Below are 17,141 nucleotides of genomic sequence, written 5' to 3'. Positions count from 1 at the left end.
CGGTCTACCGTCGGACGTGTTCCGGTGTTTTAAATTGTGTTGCCGCGCCGCCCGTTCTCCCTCTCGTCTCCGGATATCCCCTCTACATGACCGCGTACCCATTCCCTCGTGCGGAATCGTCCGAATCCGACCCCGCGGTTGGATCCGGAACGCGATTCCGGTTAACCGAGCCCCCCCCCCCCCCCCGTTTGTCTATATATAGCCCCTTGCCATTAATTAGAGAGCCACTCCCCCCTCTGCCTCGAAATCCGTGCCACCTACCCAAAACCCTAATTTCCCACCTCTCTCTCCCTCCCCAGCCGCCGGGCCCGCCCGAGCCCGCGCGCGGCCCGCCCGAGGCCCATCTGGCGCCGCCGCCGCTCACGTTCTGCCTCCCCGAGATCCCGGGCTTCCCCGTGCCTGCGCCGCCCGAGGCTCTCCCTGCCCGAGCAGGCCCTCACCGGAGGCCCTCGCCGCACCGCCGCGTTCCGCCGGCAACCGGAGCCCCAGCGCCGCCGGAGCAGGTCCTGCCAGCCGGATCGAGCCTCGCCGCCCCTCTCCTTCGGTTTCTCTCTCTCTCTCTCTAATCTCTCCGCCCTCTCTTTCTCCTGCAGGATGACCATGGCGCCATGGGGGCTGCCCGAGCTCGCTGCTGTGGAGTTGCCGACCCCGTCGCCGGTCGGATCCGGGTCGGAGGGCCCCGTTGCCGGTCGGATCCGGGTCGGAGGGCCCCGTTGCCGGTCGGATCCGGGTCGGAGGGCCCCGTCCCCGGCCTCCCTCGCCGCCAAGGCAGGCTGCCGCCGCCGCCAGCCTGTGCCTCGAGCACCCTCCCGAGGAGCACGAAGCCGAGCGCCAGCGACGCCGTTCCTGGGCCGCCTCCCGCGTCGCCCGCCTGGGCCTCCCCCTCCCCCCCCCCCCCCCCCGCGCGGCCCAACAGCGCCAGCAGCCGGCTCGGCCCAGGAGCGCCTTGCTTCCCCACGTGGCCCAGCTGGATCCCGAGCCGGCCTGCCTCTCCACCCGACCGGGCCGGCCCAAGGTGAGCCACCCCGCTAAACCCCGCTCAGGCGCATGCTAGTTGTCTAGCGCCATTTGCTGTTAGGCCCATTTAGAGTAGGGTTGTTTTTTTTTCTGTGAAAATATTATTTCCAGAAAAATAGGTAAATATTTGGGACCCCGTAACTTTTTATCCGCATGTCGGATCGCGATGAGTTGTATATGCTTTTCGGATAGTTTTACGCGTAGAACCCGTTTATAAAACTTGCATAATTTTTCGGCGTAGTTTAATGTGACAAATGCATAGATTAGCGTGCTGTCCCAATAGGATTTAGTCCGTATTTAATTTGCACGCAAGTACGGTTTGATCGGATGCCGTAGTATAAATGTCCATGTTTTAGGGTCCATTTTTTCATGCATTTTAGAGCGGTCACTCGTATTTTTGTGTGTAGGATTTGCCGGTAATTTATTTTCCCGTATCTAGGTGATTCTCTCGCATTAATGTGCGGCATTATTTTGTGTTGCAAACCCCACATATGTTATATGTTTCCGGGGTAGAAAAATCCCATGGATTTTTCTGTGCAATTAGTTTTAGCTTTTGAGGAAGTTAGTTCGCGAGATATTTTGCTATGTTGCCCTTTTGATTAATTCGTAGGATTTATTCCGTGCATCGTTTGACGGAGTTGTCAACTAGAGAGTTGATCTTGGATGTTTTGTTTAGCCCGTGGTATTTTTAGTTGCAATAGAAATGCATGTTTAGGTGTTGTTTGCTTGCTCTCAAGTTGATAGAAATAGTGCTGATTTGGAGGAGCTGGAATATTTCTAAGTCTGGAATCTGTTATATTTTGTTGCTGTCTTGTCTTGCTTGCATCTTGTGATCTGTAGCTCTTTTGAGGTTGGTCCAATGGAGTTAGTTGTACCCCTTGTGTTTCTCTAGCATGCTGTTAAGTTTCATGCCATTTGGAGACCTGTAGCTAGAGATTTTGCTGCTGTCAATATGCCTTCAGGCTGAAAACTGCACTTTCATGAGGTGTTATTTTCACTAAGTCTGAAATAGTGCGTGAGATGCCATTTTGTGTCTTCTTTTCCTAGTGCTCCTTGCTGCCATGCTAGTTGTTGTTAGCTGTTTGTAGTAGTGCTTCTTTACCTCTTCCGTGCCATGCCTTGCTTGAGCATATCGGAGTTGGGTAGCCGAAGTTGTGAGGCGTAGAAATTGCTATGTGGTTGATTTTGGCAGATTGTAGTCATTTCTTGTTTTGCTCGTAGATGTTGAACCGTAGCTCCGATTTGATCGTGTCCTACATGAAACTTGCTTAGAATCACGTGTAGTTTCATTTTCTCTTGCTGTTTGTATGTGTTGAAGTGCTCGTAGCCGCCGTTGCACACATTTTTGCATTCATGCCATCGTATCTTGCGGTGCTTGTATCTTTTGATCCGTAGCTCCGTTGGAGATGTTCTTTATGTGTAGATTGCTTGCCTTGACGTGTAGAATCACGTGAACCTATTTGTTTTGCTGTTTAACAACCAATTAAATGTGTTAGTTCAGATCTGGACAGAATTGTAAATTAACTTGTGAGGTCATTTCGGAGGTGCTATAAGACATTTCCGACCTCATTTAAAATGCCTAGATATGTAGTTTAATTTCCGCTTCACCTCTTGCCATGTTTAACCACATTTAATATTGCCGTGTAGATAACCAGGAGTGAACTAAATAATTAACGTGGAGTTTCGTCAATATGCAACTCGTGCATATTGAACTTCATTTAATGTGTAGTGTTTGATTGTGTGATTTGTCATGCCGTGACTTGCATGTATTCAGCTGTTCATGCATCATTGGTGTTGTGCATCGTGTGGTGAATTTCGTGTGTTGATTTGTGTTTCCGGTTTGCTTCGTCTCGATAGAGTTCCGCAGCGTGCCGGATTGTGAGGATCCGTTCGACTACGTCGGTTCGTCTGCTTCACGGAGGCATTCTTCTTCCAAGCGAGATCTCAGACAAGATGATCATTTCCCCAGATACCATTACTATCATTGCCATGCTAGTTTTATCGCTTCTATCGATTATGTCTCGTTGCCTACCACCTGTTAAATATCAGCCTCTCATCAATGCCATGTTAACCTTCAACCCGTTCGACCTAGCAAACCACTGATTGGCTATGTTACTGCTTGCTTAACCCTGTTGTTAGCGTTGCTAGTTGCAGGTGCAGATGCTTCCATGTGAAAACATGGGTTCCTTGTCTTATCACCATATTAATGTTGTTTAATTTAATGCACCTATATACTTGGTAAGAGGTGGAAGGCTCGGCCTTTCTAGCCTGGTGTTTTGTTCCACCTTTGCCCCCTTAGTTTCGGCTACCGGTGTTATGTTCCATAATTGAGCGCTCCTAACACGATCGGGGTTGTTATGGGGACCCCCTTGATAATTCGTTTTAGATTAAGACTGGTCTGGCAAGGCCCAACTTTGGTATTACATTTGCCTAAACACCTAATAAAATTGCATAGGGACTTTCCGGACCCCGAGGATAATTTAATCAACCCCCGGGCCAGTGCTCCTCATGAGTGTTGGTCCAAATTGGCAGACTACGGGGCCACCGCGGGGCAACCTGAGGTTTGGTACTCCTAGTGTGACCCATCCGTCGTGTCCTGAGAACGAGGTACGCGACTCCTATCGGGATCGTCGACACGTCGGGCGGCCTTGCTGGATTAGTTTTACCTTTGACGAGATATCTTGTGCATCGGGATTCCGGTGATGCTTTGGGTAATCTCAGAGTTGAGGTTTTCCACTAGGGAATTCGGCGAGATCGCGAGCTTCGTGATTGAGGATTTCTATGCGGCTTGTGGTAATTTGTGATGGACTAGTTGGAGCACCCCTGCAGGGTTAAATCTTTCGGAAAGCCGTGTCCGCGGTTATGTGGCAACGTGGAAACTTTGTTTAACACTGGTTCTAGATAACTTGAAGTTAACTTAATTAAAACATGCCAACTGTGTGCGTAACCGTGACTGTCTCTTTCGTGAGTTCTTTCTCCGATCGAGGACACGGTGGGGTTATGTCTGACGTAGGTAGGTGTTCAGGATCATTCTTTTAATCATCTGTAGTTCACGTCCGCTATGCGTAGATCTTCCCCCTATTATTTCTGGTACTCGTAAGTTTAGCCACCAAATATATGCTTAGCCGCTGCTGCAACCTCACCACTTAACCATACCTCACCCATTAAGCTTTGCTAGTCTTGGTACATTTGGAAATGAGATTGCTGAGTCCCCTGTGGCTCACAGATTACTACAACACCAGTTGCAGGTGCAGGTAAAGGTTACTTGACGCGAGCGCGTTGATTGTTCATTTGGAGTTGCTTCTTCTTCTTCTTCTTCATCATCGATCTAGGATGGGTTCCAGGCCGGCAGCCTGGGATAGCAAGGATGGACGTCGTTCTTCTTTTGTCGTTTGTTTTCGTCCGTAGTCGGACCCTGCTCTTACTCTTCATGATTATGTAATGTACTGATGTGACTCTGATGTAGCTTGTGGCGAGTGTAAGCCAACTCTTTATATATCTCTTCTTTTCAGTACATGTACTTGTAACGATATCCATTCTTGCGACACGACGAGATGCGCTTCTATCCCTGACGAGGCCCTCGTGCCAAATTGATCTCGCCATCTCGGTACCCGCGAGTAATATCATCACCCTCTTATATACTGCAATGATAAGATTTTAGTTAGACGCCTTTAGTTTAGCTGTTCGTTAGTGCATATTGGTTGTTACCACTGCTCTCTCTTTTATGAATCTACAGTAGCTAACATACATCTCTTTTATGAATCTACAGTAGCTAACATACATCGTTTTAGCACCAAGTTATTAAACAGATCTCTTTGTTTCTGCACCAAGGGAATTGTTTATCTACTTACCAATGGAAAAAAATTGAAGGTAAGATATGGTCTAACAATTGATTGGTTTTCAACCCGACTTTTCTTCCTTACAAAGTAGCCTGGTAAGTGCTCATACAGCGCCTAGTATAAACATGCTGGGACAATCTCATGTACCCACTGAAAGCTATATGTACTCCTTGGCTAGGCTATGCACATGATTGATCTCGTGTGATGTCTCCACACCACACCACATCCTCACAAAAATAACTCATGTTGATCTCCCTAATCAATCAATGTCAGCGTGCACGTAGTCTACAAACACGAAATGCTTCTGGCGGTCGTAGAAGACATAGGCCAGAGCAGCGCTGATCAGAGCGCCGGCGCCGAGCAATATCCTGAGCTGAACATCCGCAGGGATCCCGGATGTCACGCCGAACACCACCGTCGCCCCCATGAACACCTTCTGCAGAGTCTGGAAGGCCTTGTGCGCTCCTCTGCAGGACGAGCATTTGAGCGTGTGCTGCTCGTATCTGTCCAGCATCTGCACAAAAGTACGTAGTAGTTTGCGATTGTGTCATCAACATAATGTCACACATAAGAACAAGAGAACTGCAAGATGCAGAAGCAACAGAATAATTAGGTAAGTTCTGATGTCTGCTTTGATAGATGACCCGGAGAACTCTTACCTCTCGCTTTGAAAGGACCGTAGAAGGCAATGCATCTTGGGTAGGGCTTCCGTACCAGTCAGGCTGGCTATTGCCGAATTTCCTTAGCCATGCCCGGAATGCCAAGACAAATCGGTCGGCCTGTGTGGGCGTGAATGTGAGCTTTGTGTACTGCTGATTAACATCTGCAGACGACTCCTTGGATGCAGACAGGAAAACCTTCTCTTGGCCTTGAAGCACGATCATATCACCATCGTAGACCAAATTCGAGGTCCAGTGTTCGTACCATCGAGGGACAAGCTGCATCAAAAATACCAAAGCAATGTTCAGGATTCCACTTTATACTCTTCCCATTCCTTATACAGTAGAGACCAAGCCTGTTGTTTCCCCTTGCGAATACGAAGATACTCCCTCTGATCCATGTTAATTATCACTGATTTAGTACAACTTTGTACTAAGTCAGCGACAATCCATGTTAATTGTCGCTCATTTAGTACAACTTTGTACTAAATCAGCGACAATTAACATGGATCGGAGGGAGTTCCATGTTCAACCAAATATGATAATGTTGAAAAAACACACTTGAGTAAAAAAGGAGGTAAAAAAGAAAGCAAAAACAAGATGAGCACATACCTGCCACCATGCCTTTCCTGGCATGGTAAACTGGAAAAAGTTTCGAGCGCTGCAGACAATCGAACGAGTTTTCCCTGGGGCCATGGGAATGTTGAAGGAGCAAATCCATATCACCCATTTCTGATCTCCCACAATGGGTAATTTAGTGTCGATCTCTATCCTGCGCAAGCCAAATACCAATAACATGAGCTACCGCAGCTCACCAGAAGTGAAGTAGAAAAAAAATGAAAAAAGGATGATCAGGGTGTTTTGCTGAAACGTACTTGTTCAGTGCATAGCAAGGGGCCTCGAAAGTTGCAGTGATGCGAGGGTTACCGGTATTTGCCCCTGAATATCCCCATGCGCCGCTTGATTCCATTTTGAACGGCAAAGGCTTGGCTCTATCTCTTCGCCCAGTGACCTGTCAGAGCAGTTAAATTCTTAAATGTGGGTAACGCTGCTGGGTTGTCGAAAGTAAAGTACATAAGCAAGATAAATTGAATTCAGTTTTCCCCGTTCAATTTAGCATGAGATCCCAAGTTAAAAGTTAGTGTTCCGACTTTGCTGGATAATGAGGCCAAGACAGCTAGTTGACATCATCGTTGTCAGTATACCAAGAGTCAATACCAATGGCTAATATGGATGTGTGAATCAACTACATACAGTTCTGTCTGGAAAAACCTACGCACAGCCTGATTTTAGCATAAGCCGGTAGCATGGGTGAAGCGAACAAAGTATTATGCGGTCAAACAATCATAGTTCAAGCTGCAACAAATAAGACCGCTGTGCACTTTTCGCTAACCAGAACCCAACTAACATGCTAAAACCAAGTCGAAGTGGTGAACTTGAAGATTGTACTCCATGGACAGAAACGGATACAATTATATAAACAACTGGTCAGATCAAAATTGCAGGGCTCTAAACTTCAACGCAGCAAGGCCCGGCTGGAAATGACAAATGAGAGTAAAGTAAAGCAACTAGGCATCCTGAAACCTGGACGCGGCATTTACCTTGTGGTGAGCAAATTCTATGTGCGAGGGATCAGAGACGTTCTCCATCAAGGTGTCATACCCATAGAAGAGGTCCCTCTGGATCGTCACCGTGGAGAAGGCCGGGTCATCGAACTCTTTCGGCAACCTGAGACCAATCCAAACAAAACGATGTTGATGCTACTACTACCTCTGAACTGAATTTTGCAGCCAAGAGCCACAGCAGCAGAGCTGCAGTGTCAGCAGGGTCGACGCGCATACTGCTTACATTGGAGGTTTGGTCGCCTTGGCCTTGTCCCAGCCGTTCTCGTCGGGCCAGACGAAGAGCAGGCCCTGGGAGAGGAGCGTGGGGAACTTGGTGGCGCAGGCCCTGGGCGAGCGCACCGCGCGTGCCTCGGGCCCCTCGGCCGCGGCCTGCGGGATCCTGGTGCAGGCGCCGGAGCCGTCGAAGGACCAGCCGTGGTAGGAGCACTGCAGGCCGCCCGTCTCGTCGATCCGCCCCTCCTGCGCGCACACAGCATCCACTCGTCAGTACTACAGGATCTGGAGCGCTCAAACAAGCAGAGGCGGGGAGGGAGGGCGAGGGGCGGTACCGAGAGCGGGGCGAGGCGGTGGGGGCAGCGGTCGTCGAGCGCGACCCAGTCGCCGGAGTTGGGGTCGTTCCAGATGACGAGGTCGCGGTTGAGGAGCTGGAACGGGGTGGGCACGCGCGGGTCCAGGTCCTCGACGAGGGAGACGGGGTACCAGTGGTCCCGCCACACGAACCGCTCCTCTGGCGACCCCGGCGACGCGCTCGCGCTCGTGCTCGGGTCCTCCGCCCGCTCCGCCTCGCCGGGGACGGACGGCGGGGCGGCCACGCGGAGGCGGGTGCTCCCGACGCGGCCGCGGCCGCGGCGTGGACGGAGACGGAGGCCGCTGCTGCAGGGACGGGAGGCCGGGAGGAGGAGGGAAGGCCGGTGCCGCGGGGAGAGCAGGGTGAGGGAGGCGGTAGGCATCGCCACCGCCGGCATTTGATCCTTCCTTCCTTCCTCGGGATCGTCTGGAGGGGGGGCGGAGGTTTTGGGGGTGAGATCTTCCTCGCTCCGGCTTTGTACTGCCACTTATCTCGGGGCGGTTCTAGAACATTGGTGCTGGTACCATGGCTCTGGCGCTAAAACCGGCGGAAGCGAAGAAGAATTCCGGCCGGATTTTGTCAAGTGAGAACCGGAGCGAGGCGGCGGGTGCGAGGTTGCGTGACGGCAGAGCGGAGCAGGGCCGCGGGTAGACCGGAGAAGTGGAGGGCGCATGGCGTTTTCCCGGCGTTTCTGTGGTGGAGCTTGGGCCAGCCAGCCACACGCAACGTCGACCCCTCCCCCCACAGGGCCAAGGGAGAAGAGAAGGAAGGAACGCCCCGACCGACCGACTGACCCGTGAGAACGACACGAACCAACCGACCCACTGGTTTCAGACTCAGAGGAAGGTAAAATTCACTGTTTGACCTTTTTCGAAAAGTTAACCCGGATCTAACTCGGTTGGAAAAAAAATCGGATTTGACCATTTTCTACGGCTAGAGCCTTGCCGGTAGGGTATAACAACCAACCGCTGAGGTCCCTATCGGTAGGGTGTAACAACCAACCGTTGAGGTCCCTGTCGGTAGAGTTGCACGCCTATCGTAAAACGATTTGTATGTTACGGCACAGTACGTGCGAGTGCCTAACGTCGGACCCCTTGATAATAGGGTCACATGCGCTACCGCCAATCCCTCTGAAGGTAGGCAATTTTCCTACCGTCAGAGGTCTCGGAAGCAGGTCGTTATACTCTACCGTCAAGGACTCTGATAGCATTAAGGGTCAGATCCGATTTTTTTTTCCAGCCAAGGTCAAAACAGTGAATTTTACCTCACGGGGATGGATTCACAACAGAATACCGGCCGAGATGTTTTTCCAATCAGGCATCCGTCTTCATTTAATAATTTCTTAGGCCCTGCTTTGAATGGGTGTAAATTCTTACACCTATATTTATTCTACAAATGTAAATTACAGGGCATCTCTTTATTCCTGTCTGAAATTAAAACGACTGTAGCAGGTCTGTATTCAAACCAGTCAAAAACGAGCTGAAACGGAAATACAAAGTTCGCCACCAATACAAGCTAGATAAGGAGAGGGGGGAAAACGGGGAGGCCGGTTGGCGCGTTGCCAGGAAACACATTGCAAATGCCGGACTCAAAAATATATATCCGCTTGCTTACGAGGCGAAAACCTGGCAACACAGATCATAGTTGAGTTTAGAATACCGGGGCAATTCATTCAGATTATGATCCTGAAAACACAACCGGATCTTTCCATGCTGGTGAACACAGTTGGTACCATTCAACGCTAGCTTCGGGTAGGACACAGTTGGTACCATGCTGGTGAACACAGTTGGTACCACATCTGAAATCACATAGGACGCAGCTTCGGGTAGTACAATTCAAACGCTAGGTTCCAACGAAACCAGTGCATTCCCTCTTCCCATTAGATACACAAAAAGTAGGATGCTAAAGGCTTGGGCAACATGGAAACTGATTGACGTTCACCCAAACCTCAGCTTCAGTAAAGAGCATACCGTGGCCAATCATGATCCTGCTTACACCCATGGAAACTGGACAACACAATCACTAAAAATTGGCAAACTCCCGCGGCAATGCAACAAGCTAAGAAACACTTTCCTCTAAAAAAAATAATCTAAGAAACGCGACAGATAACCAAAATCTTCTCAGAAACTCCATTCCAGCAGATACATTTGTACTGATCACCTCACCACCATCAACATATCAGTGTGTGGTGCTTAGTGACTTCAAAACATCTCACAAAAAGAGTGACCACAAGATGCATCATGGTGCTCAGTGACTTCAACGTGCCACACTTGCACAACCTGTCCTTAAACCTCTGCAGGACACCAACTGGACAGTTGTTTTTACTCTCTGTGACAGCAATATAGCCTAGGAAATCTTACGGCGGTACTGGACATTCAACAGCTCACAAAAAAACAGTGACTCCTCTCCATGCTAACCGGCCAAGGTGCGTAATTCTTAGTCTGTGATAATTCTTGGACAGTACAAAGTTCATCCTTAGCAAACGATCCATGTCCACTTGCTCTTGCTAGCATGGGATTCACCATCACTCTGTAATCCTAAAGGTGAGGAACCAGACATTACAGGAAGTTCTACCAACATCACTAGCAGATCATTACAGAAAGTTCTACCAGCATCACTTAGCATTCAAGAGGTGCATTTTAACAAATGTGGATATCATAACCATGCTGATGATGTTAACAAATGTGGATACCATATGCCCGTAGCGGACATTCAACAGCGCAGCAAACAAAATGTGCCTTCAGACTAACATGCCAAGGTTGATGATGTAATAAAATGTGCAAAAGAGGTGCATTGTGAGTCTGGTAATTCTTGGACAGTGGGTAGACCGTCCATAACCAAATGCTCCATGTCCTCTTGCTAACATAAGATTCACTATCACATCTACGCTATACCCCTACTCATAAGGAACCAGATAACAGTAAAGCAAGAACTAACAGCAATAGATCATCATGGGAAGATCTACAAACAGTACCATCATCATAACATAAAAGGTAGCATTCCAGAGTATCCAGGATAACAACACAGACTAACACACTGCAAGTTCCCCCCAGGCATTTCGACGAACACATGGTGGACACCACCAACATTAACTAGATCCTGACCGAAACAAACCAGTGTGCGACCGCCCTTTTAGAGATGAAAAGGGCATGGGGTTTTCGCGAGGTCGAACCCCCGGTCGCCGCTGCCCTCGCCGGGGGCGATCACTTGGGCATCATCAGGGCGGCGGCGGCGGCGGCCGCGTCCTGCTGCTGCTGGTAGTTGAGCGGGCGGCGGAACAGCATGATGTGCGGCTCCGGCCGGTGGACGGCATAGTGCACCCACCCGCGGCTCTGCTGCACGCCCAGCGCGCGCCACTCGTTCTGCAAGGGTAAAAAAGGCCCAATTTCGCAACATCAGGCGACCGATCCGGCGAGGAAACGCGATCTTACGGGAATGCGGACGGAAATCCGGGCGGTTACCTCGGCGAGCAGGCGGTTCTTGGGGAGGAGCTTGGCGACTTCCGGCGGGAGGACCACGTGCCTGCGCGCGGGGAAAGCGGCCGTGTTAGTTCGTTAGGGTTTCGCCATCCGCGGCGCAAGCGAGGAAGAAGAGGGGGGGGGGGGGGGGGGGGGGGCTAGGGTTTGGGCGCCAACCTGTACTCGAAGGTGTCGTCGAAGTACTTCTCGGAGTACTGGATCTGGCCCATGTCCACCACCGCCGCTTGTCGATCGAGGGTCTGCAACAGCAAGAACAGATCCCCAAACCATTTCAGAAAAATCCGGGCAAAACCACCGACTAATCGATCAACGAACGGCTAATCCAGCGGAGGGATGGGCGGATTCGAAGGGTAGGGCGGCGGGAGACCAACCTCGGAGCGGAGATGGGGCGGCTGGCTGCTGGTGCGAACGGATCGGCGGCAGACTCGAGACGAGACGAGACTGAGGAGCGGCGCGGCTGAGGGGGGGAGAAGACGAGTTGGGGTGGGGGAGCGTGTGTGTCTATTTAAAACGGAGCCGGGCGGGCGGGGCCGTCGGTGCGGGGATGGACGGCCCGGATGGCGGGGCGCGGGTAGGGCAGGGAGACGTTTCCATCGCGCACCAGATTCGTGGGCTGGGTTTCGCGTCGGCTTCGAATTTCGAAATCGCGCGGAAATCTATCCGTTGGGTGTCTCCCTTCTCGATCGTCGCAACGGGAGCCGAGAGTTTTCAACGGGCTTTGCATTTCGTTTGGACCGGACATGCGGCATATCTTTGTACTCAGTATAATGTACTCCCTTAATTTTCTAAATATAATACATATATTTTTAGAGATTTCATTAGAACTGTACATACGAAGCAAAATAAGTAAATCTACACTCTAAAATATGTGTATATACATCTCTATACCGGTCTTTGGTAAAAATTGATATGTCCCATATGAAAGAGGGCAGTAGAAAAATTGAAAATACCCGGATAAATAGTTGGCTCTTTTTTAGCACAAATCTTTTTTACATGATTTTTTTAGCAAACGATCGGTTTTTAGTTTTTGTTTCTGAGAAACAACTTTCATTTATTTTTTTTAGGGGTATATCTTTTTTAGATGACAAATTTTAATTGGGAAGGAGAAACGGACCCTACCGATAACTTAGGGTGTTTTTTTTTGCGAAGATAACTTAGGGTGTTGGTGGGCCGGTCCTGCCTTGCCTTAAACAAATGCAAAATCACTCGGGCCCATCACAAAGTGCAAAAACATAGCTGGCGTGGGCTTGATTTCGGATAGTAAAGACATGGATGGTGCACAACGACTATTTATCGCATTAAGCCATCGCTGAGGCCCACCATAAGTGCAAAATCGCGGGCTTGATTTCGGGTAGTAGAGACATGAATGGTGTGCATCGACTATTTATCGCTTTAAGCGATCATTGAGGCCCAACACAAGTTCAAAATTATACCTGGCGCGGGCTTGATTTCGGGTAGTATAGACATTGATGGTATGCATCGCTATTTATCGCTTTAAGCGATCGCTGAGGCCCATCACAAATTCAAAATCATACCTAGCGTGGGATTGATTTCGGGTAGTAGAGACATGGATGGTGCACAACGTCTATTTATCGCTTTAAACAATCGCCGCATGATGTTTCGCTGAAGGTTCTGGGGTAATTGGGCCGACCAAATTTGCATGAATTTAATGAAGTAAAAAAGAGAGGTGGAGAAAGTGAGAACCAGGGACCGTTGGTAAGTGGAAGGGGCTAGCCACCCCGTCCAAGGCGCCACCTTGGTAAGTGGAAGGGGCGAGCCCTACTTAAGGCCATTTGAGCCGGGTTTTGTCTTTGTTTTCTTTTATTTCTTTTCTTCTTCTTCACTTTTTCATTGTTTTCATTCTTTTTTGCACTTTGTTTTGGTGTTTATTATTTTATTTTATTTTATTTTTTTCTTTATTCTTTTGATTTTTTATTCTCCACCTTTTATTTGGTTCTCTTTTTCCCTTCAATACTTTTTAAATACTTGTGCAACATTTTTACATGATCAACATTTTTCAAATAGTTGTGAAACATATTATAAATATGTGTTCAACATTTTGATATACATGATAAACATTTTTTTCAAATACTTATTAAACATTTTTATATACATGATTAACATTTATCTAATTACTTGTTCTCAACTACTTTCTTCACAATTTTGAAATACATAATCAACATTTTTTCTAAAATCATCCAATATTTCTTAATACTTATTCATAATTTCTAAATAATTGTCCAACATTTTAAATACTTATTTAATATTTTTCAAATACTCATTAAAAAATTTTAGTACTTATTCAACATTTGTCAAATATTTGTTCATTTTTTTAGTATTTATTCAAAAGGTTAAATACTTTTTCAACATTTTGTATACTTATTAAAAAATACTTGTTTAATATTTTTAAATATTTATTTAACATTTATAATACTTATTTAACATTTTTGAAGTACTTTTTCAACCTTTTTCAAATATTATTTTGTATACAATATTTATAGTATACAGAAAAATACAAAAATATAGCAAAAAATAAGAACAGAAAAAAAAAGAAAAAAAGACAGGTGGTATCCTCCCGCTCGGTTGGGCTGCCCCGACGTGAGGCATGTACGTGTACTCGCTTAAAATGAGACATAGGGGTTCTCATGGATGGTGGGACCTCCTATTTGAACAGAGCAGGGAGCTAACACGCACCTCGCCGAATCGCTGGCTCGGATATGGCCTGACACATAGTTGCGATACACATGCCTTTCACCCCCACTCGTGTACTGGAAGATTCTAGAACATTTTCCGAACCGGTTTATGTTTTCATATGTTACTAGCACACATGTATGTGTGTTGTAACGAAAGAAAAAACAACATGTCAATCACATGTTCAACTTCAGGCTATCCGTAGAATGCTTCTCCAACAGGAGGATGCATCGCCGTAGGATATCCGCCTTCGTGTCATTACAGAGAACCATTCAATGTTGCAAAACACCTTTTAACTTGGCAAGGACACAGTCGAGTCCTCTTCATATGCGTCCTTCATTTCTTAACTTCCAAATGCACGAATTCCGTCCAGCTTGTTTGAAAAGTTGTTGAAATATATGTGTATAGGGCTGGATGACCGTCTCCCATCCACGGATTGGTTACCCTTGTCTGCAGACAGATAAAAAATTTGCGGCTCACTGTTATAGATGCCCTTAGAGCAACTCTAGCAGACCCCGCATCCCGTCGGCCCGCAAAACGTGTTTGCAGTTCGCGTAAAACAGCTTTTGCGGGCTGGCACAGATGTAGACCCCCAAACGGATCCGTAAAAAAGTATATTCGTGGAATATACTTTTTTACGGGTCGGCTTTGCGGGGTCTGCTCTTTGCGTCGTTGCATCCCGCATGTCATCAACCCGCAAATATCAAATACAACATAATTCAATAATCGAAAACAAACTGAATTACTCGAATCAAACATAATACAATAATCATCCGCATTACAAATAATTATTCAAATAACCGTAGCAAACTTAAATAGTGCAATACCAAACTTGTCATGAATACAGATACAAATGAATACAAAAATAAGTCACTGTCCAGCCTTTGCCAATGGTGCTCAATGAGATCTTCGTGAAGTTGAAAGTGGATGGCTGCATTTTCAATCTCCTTGTATGTCTGAAGAAAAGCTCTAATGCGGTTTGGGTCTCTAGCTGGTTTGACACGGCTACCCACATTGTCGTAAAAGAATTCTAAGTTCAATCCTCTCTCATCTTCAAGAATCATATTGTGCAGGATAACACGATGACGTTCTTCAAGGTTTTCTTATCCCAAAAATGAGCAGGACCACGAACAATGGCAAACCTAGATTGCAAAACACCGAATGCTCTTTCAATGTCTTTGCGGGCTACCTCTTGCACCCTTGCAAATTCACATTGTTTTTTTTGTTTTGGGTTCTTTGATGCTCTTGACGTGCACCAAGGAGGGTATATACCACATGCAAGATAGTATCCCTTTGTGTATTCATGCCCATTGATAGTGTAGTTGCAAGCAGGAGCATCACCACTAGCAAGCCTAGCAAACAAATGAGACCGTTGCAACACATTGATATCATTGAGAGTGCCCCGCATACCAAAAAAGCAACGCCAAATCCATAAATCCTCGGATGCTACGGCCTCTAGCACATAATTATTGCGTCACGAGACTTGCAACAATACATTCCTTGCCAAGCCTTGGGGCAATTTTTCCAATTCCAATGCATACAATCAATGTTATCTAGCATGCCAGGCCAACCTCTCCTCTCATTAAATGCCATCAATTTCTTTGTGTCATCTTCATTGGGTGCCCGAAGATACTTATGATCGAAGACACGGATGATCACTTTCGCAAATCTACGGACAGACTCAGTTGTGGTATCTTCACTAATGCGAAGATACTCATCGGCATAGTCAGCCGGAATGCCATATGCAATCACCCGCATAGCTGCGGAGATTTTTTGATATGCACTAAATTCCTTTAAGCCCGCGGCATTCCTTTTTTGAGTAAAATACCGGCAATTTGCCTCGCAAGCTTGAACAAGTTTCACAAAGAGGGATCGGCGCATCCGGTACCTTCTCCGAAAGAGGTGCGGAGGATATGTAGGATTCTCCGTGAAATAGTCTTGCATCAACATCTCGTTCCCAAGATGGCGATTCCGAGGAATGCATAAACGCCCGACAGTCGATCCTCGCCTCCTCTTCCGGTTCTCGTCTTCATGCTCCTTCACGGCAAGCGACATGACTAATGTTTGCTGCCGAAAGTTTGCAAGCACGGTCTCAACATCCGAGCCGTCCGAATCGGACGAATCGGATAGTAAGAACTTCTCGCACGGGGTCAATTTCATCTTCTCGCACAACTCGCAAAAATCACAAAAAAGGGGCTAACCGGTGGCGGGTGATCCCGGGCGGCGACGAGGTGGTGCCCTCGACGGTGGTCGATCCCCGGCGGCAGCGGCGGCGGGGGGCGGCTCTTCTCGCTGGATCCGGAGGGGCGGTGCAGCGGCTCTCCTGCAGATATGGCCGAAATCGCCGGCGGCGGGCGGGCGGAAGCAAGGGCGGGGCAGTGGCGGAAGGAGGAGGAAAAGAGCACGGGCTGAAATGTCCCTCCCGCCAACTGCTTCTCTGTGATGCATGACACCGCAACCGCGAGGGGAAACCCGTGTTTTCCCAGGTTAGGGTCGGGAATTTACCGCGCCTCCCAAATTTTTTTATGAACCGAAACGAAATACGGGATCTGGTCGGGCAGGCTTTCCGGACCGTATCCGCATTTTGACGGTTATTTTGCAGGTTGGGGACAGATGCGGGGTCTGCTAGAGAGTAGCCGTCTCACGGGAGAGTATATACGCGCCGCCCCTTCCTAGTGGATCCCAAAACAGTTTCAATTTTGCTGCACTCGCAAGCCTGTCCATTCCGGTGTCAGCAGCCGGCGGCGTCAGGCCACAAGTCTGGTGGAGAGAACAAGGGTGGCACATTTTTTCCCTTGTCGCGTTAGTTTGTTCCTCTCTGCCTGCGCCTTGGGCGTGATTCTGCCCAACAAACTCCGCCTTATTCGTCTCGTAGTCTTGGTCTCTTTCGCTATATAGTACTGTAGTGCATACCACCACTGTTCAACGAGCGAAATGGGAAAATAGGCCTCTTCACAATGGGCTGTGATGCGCAGCTTAGATTGTTTCTGGTCTCCGCTTCTAGCATCATCTGCATCCATGGTCAGCTGGACAATCTGGGTAATCAAACTCTCTTCTCTGCCGCTATTGTGCTGCATGCACAATGACCTCTGTATCATTGAATCCTTCATACATCCTGATATATTTTTCATATTGGCAAACAGAAAGAAAAGAGAGAATGTGTTTATTTGGCAAGAAACAACATGGCTTTTAGGCAGCTCCGGTGCTGCATGGCTATCACGACCATCCAAAATATTCGTAGGAATACTAATCCAAATATGCAG

At 48.0% G+C, this 17,141-nt stretch overlaps 2 protein-coding genes across 2 annotated transcripts; both read right to left on the bottom strand.

Annotated features, from left to right (window-relative positions):
* Positions 1-4,895: 4,895 nt before the first annotated feature.
* On the bottom strand, positions 4,896-8,444 carry LOC123449697 (pheophorbide a oxygenase, chloroplastic). Its single transcript, XM_045127004.1, has 7 exons — positions 7,689-8,444; positions 7,364-7,599; positions 7,117-7,243; positions 6,391-6,527; positions 6,128-6,287; positions 5,516-5,794; positions 4,896-5,370 (listed from the first exon to the last, which is right to left on the bottom strand). Exons 1-7 carry the CDS (start codon positions 8,103-8,105, stop codon positions 5,116-5,118), a joined length of 1,611 nt encoding a protein of 536 aa, XP_044982939.1. The 5' UTR covers positions 8,106-8,444; the 3' UTR covers positions 4,896-5,115.
* A 2,185-nt stretch (positions 8,445-10,629) lies between these two features.
* Positions 10,630-11,671, bottom strand: LOC123449698 (cyclin-dependent kinases regulatory subunit 1). Its single transcript, XM_045127006.1, has 4 exons — positions 11,559-11,671; positions 11,344-11,426; positions 11,170-11,230; positions 10,630-11,070 (listed from the first exon to the last, which is right to left on the bottom strand). The coding sequence occupies exons 2-4, from the start codon at positions 11,394-11,396 to the stop codon at positions 10,912-10,914; spliced, it is 273 nt and encodes a 90-aa protein (XP_044982941.1). The 5' UTR covers positions 11,397-11,426; positions 11,559-11,671; the 3' UTR covers positions 10,630-10,911.
* Positions 11,672-17,141: the final 5,470 nt, after the last annotated feature.

Source organism: Hordeum vulgare, chromosome 4H, assembly GCF_904849725.1.
Source record: "Hordeum vulgare subsp. vulgare chromosome 4H, MorexV3_pseudomolecules_assembly, whole genome shotgun sequence".
Classification (NCBI taxonomy): Eukaryota; Viridiplantae; Streptophyta; class Magnoliopsida; order Poales; family Poaceae; genus Hordeum; species Hordeum vulgare.
The sequence above is the reverse complement of the archived record's forward strand: the minus strand, read 5'-3'. Positions and strand labels throughout refer to the sequence as shown.